Source organism: Parasteatoda tepidariorum, chromosome 6 (genome assembly GCF_043381705.1).
Source record: "Parasteatoda tepidariorum isolate YZ-2023 chromosome 6, CAS_Ptep_4.0, whole genome shotgun sequence".
In the NCBI taxonomy this organism is placed as follows: Eukaryota; Metazoa; Arthropoda; class Arachnida; order Araneae; family Theridiidae; genus Parasteatoda; species Parasteatoda tepidariorum.
Genome location: NC_092209.1, coordinates 4428886 through 4432623, shown reverse-complemented (window position 1 = coordinate 4432623; position 3738 = coordinate 4428886). Strand labels below are relative to the sequence as shown.

Below are 3738 nucleotides of genomic sequence, written 5' to 3'. Positions count from 1 at the left end.
GTTTCAATTATTAGGTTCACATCCCCTTACACCTACTTATCATTTGATAGGGAACATGGTTAATACCTTCTTGGAAAATAAACCTCCCATGATTCACAGAAAAAAAAAGTAATGCATACCTGTAAGTCATGAGGACGTATGGAGATGATTATTCACAATTGATCAGCTATCAAGTGTCTGAATAAATGTTACATTTATATAAACACCCCACAGATTATACTTCTGTTCTCTTTTTTTCACCCCAGTTGTGTTAAATACAGTCTTCAAATTGATAAGAAAATTAAAGAAATTTTCAATGGGGAAGAAGCATTGAGAGAAGTCATTTCAACTGAGGGGTCTCATAACCTGTGTGGTCCAGATGAAAAGATGCCGATGTAAGAATTATTTCAGGAGTGCAGTACCATTTTCTCTCCTTTCTCTACAAAGATAAGGCAAGGTGACAGGAGAAAGATTGATTTCTTGGTGGTGAAATAGCTTAACAATATTTTTAGTTATGGATAAGGCAAAAAGTTTTATTTACATGCTTTAAAAATGGTGAAAAGTTGCATTTTTTTTAGCTTGCAATTTATTTAGAAAAAGTAGTGTCCGGTTTGTAGAGATAAAAAACAACGTTTCAGGATCGAAATGACTGTCCGCGTCCGGTTACGGGAGTGTCCGCTTTGCGGAGAATGTACGTAATGGTTTATTCATAGAAGATTCCCTGGGAATTAAAAATATGTCCGTATTGAGAGGCATCCGTTTTGCAGGAGTGTCCATAACAGGAGGTTTCACTGTATATATATTTGCTAAATTAATTATGAAAGGGAAATTTTTTTAGAAAAAATGTTTTTTTTTTAATGAAAAAGTATTTTTTTAATGAATTCTAGTTATTAAAAGTATTTAATTTTCTGCAATTATACTAATTTTTTTTAAATAAAAATTTAGCTCAAGAACACTAACGTTTATATAAAAATTATGATATTTACCACGAACTTGGCTAAATGGATCATGGAATATCAAAATTAAGTCATTTATTAGAATTTTAGTCATATTTTTGTTCTTATTTAGGCAACTATTTTTAAATTTTTCTGCAACTATTTTCATATTTTTGGCTACTAAAAGCAATTATTTTGTTTGTTCATTTTTTTCTGTAGCAACTATGTGTAAGTGGAAATTACCTTGTTTTTAGATACCTTTCTTTTTTAAGCAAAATACTTATCAAATAATGCATATTTAACAGTGAATCTAATGTATTTTATTTAATGAAAATTTAGAAATATTGCTTTTTGTGAAGTTTACATTTTATGAAACAACATCAATTTACAATATTGCCAACTTTCTATGCTTTGTGGAAATATTTCTGGTAGTGATAGCAAAGTTTATATTTTAATGTTTATATTTTAATTTTTTTAACAAAAAATCAAAGTTATTTTCCACACCATTACATGTGAATGATTTCCAAAATTTTTTATAAAAGGCCACCTTCTTTCAGTTCTCCTGTGGTGAGTTTTTAAAATGATGATAGATTTAACCAATATTCTGAAAGTTTTTGATTGTACAACCCTTTATTAGTGTTTTGCAAAAAGCTTTAGTTTTCAGTCCTGAATTTAAATAAAAGAAAATACTTTTGTGTAACAGATCAACACTTGTAAAAACAAATAGTTTCCACATTTTTTAATAAATATGACAATTACAGGGTGCATAGCGTTTTTAAAAAGTGCTTGATTTTTCCCTTTTCAAAAATAAGACCCTGTTGATTTTCGCCACGTGATATGCAAAAGCGTGGTTTTCACATTATTCTATTCAACGTTTTCGCAAATCATTCAAACAGAATGCATTTTGGCTTACCATCGTTCCATAGCGTAAGAAAGCACCAATAATTTTGCATGTTTGATTAAATGCTCTCGAGTCTGCATGTGCATATACTGAGCTGTATTCATTGGGAATTATTCTTGCACTATAATTTGTAACTTGGCTGCATTTTGCAAAAAATTCTCATTTCCTGGCTTCATTTTCCTCGCTCTGAAATCGAATCTCTGTCTTTTTATGGTGACTAATGTAATCAAGAAAAAGAGTTATTTGTCAGAAACTGGTTATTTTATTATGATCATGTAAAGTCTTTGAAAATTATTTTGCATTTTGTTTACGTATATAGTGCTTATTTTTTGTTGAAAGATTTGGCTACTCGCCATGACTTATGTATTATCTGTCTGAATTCTCTTAGTCAGTAGCACTGTATGCGATTAAGGTTACAATATTTCAATTAGTGGTGTGGAGTAAACATTTAGAACAAGTTTTGACTGGGGTTGATAGGAAAAGTACTAAAAGTAAAATCTCTATTTTTTTTTCTTTGTATTTATTTTTATTTATTTATTATTTTTTTTTGGCAACTTTAGATTCTGTAGGGAGGGGAGTTATTTTGATAAATAGGCTTCAGTTTCATTTATTGCTTTCGTTAGTTGCCCAATAAACACTAGTTCAAGATGAATTTTCCAGTAGAGATCTGTCAATCACGCAGTATCTGATAGATATTTTTATAATAAATTGTAACTTTGACTTGGAAATTCTAATATGTGAACTTATTTGCCTTTTGGAAACTCAAAAATTATCTTAAATATTACTATCCTGAAATTAATTTAAACTCTTTTTCTTTTTAATGTTTATTAGGAGTCTCCTCATTTTCCAAACTTCTTGGATGATTTCTGTAGAGATTTATGCTTGAATGGTAAGAAAATTTATTTTACATAATTACTTTGAAAAATGTATGTTTTAATTTTTAAAGTTTTTAACTAATTTTAATATTAATTTATTTCAGTGAGTCCTGAAGATATCAAAAAAATAACTAGTACTTTAAATGCCTTAGCACATGAGAAAGTGAAAGCCCAAAAGGTAAATATTTTTTAATGAATTATTTTTTTATTTTAATTTTTTTTTATTAAAATATACCAAGGATGTAAATAAAAGATGTAATAAAAAGATTTGAAAGATGTAAATAAAGGTTACTGATATTCATGTATATTTTATTTATTTCATTGCTATGCTAACTGCTAAACAATTTCAAAACTTTATATATATATATTTTATATATATATATATATATATTTTACAGACTGTTTTTTCTTTCTTGGTCTTTTGTGAAGAATATGATTTAGTTCATAGATTCTCAACTTTTTAAACGTTGCCGTCCCCTTAAAGAGCGTTTTACCACCCCCCCCCCCTTTGTGAAAATCCAGTTATTTAGATTATGGAGACGATGTGGGGGGGGTACTGAATTATAAGAGGCAACATTTTAAAGCAATTTTCTTATGTGTTAAATTTGTTTAGTTTCTTAAAAAAATTAAATGTGTACGTTAACTCGATACTTTTCTCCTGGCAGGTAGTTTCAGTATATTTGTTATAATCAAAATAAATAGGATAATGAAAATATGCAGCATTTCTTATTGATATTTGTGAAAAATGATAAATCTTTATTTTGTTTGTAGGGATGAATTTTTTTGTAAATGCTCCTGCAAACGAGTAGGTTTCATTGCGTCATTAGATAAAACTTTTTTATAAAATAAACACATGGGTAGTTGAGAGTTCAACGGCGATTGCACAAATCCGAGAGTCAAGTATGTGATACTGTATTGACGTCACTTTTTGTTAACCGACATTGTTGGGTGCAGTAAAATACAAGCGATGAAAGAAAATCAACTATTACTCAAAATTAGTCAATAATTTACTGCTGATTCGCGCAGGTATCTGACAAAATAATTAATG

At 28.8% G+C, this 3738-nt stretch overlaps 1 protein-coding gene across 1 annotated transcript in view; it reads left to right on the top strand.

The window, feature by feature from the left end:
- Positions 1-2868, top strand: part of LOC107447633 (eukaryotic translation initiation factor 3 subunit j) — a gene marked incomplete at its 3' end in the record, with an annotated part of 19528 nt that extends 16660 nt beyond the window's left edge. The window contains 2 exon segments of the mRNA XM_071181929.1: positions 2647-2704; positions 2795-2868. Coding sequence (XP_071038030.1) covers positions 2647-2704; positions 2795-2868 — 132 coding nt within the window.
- Positions 2869-3738: the final 870 nt, after the last annotated feature.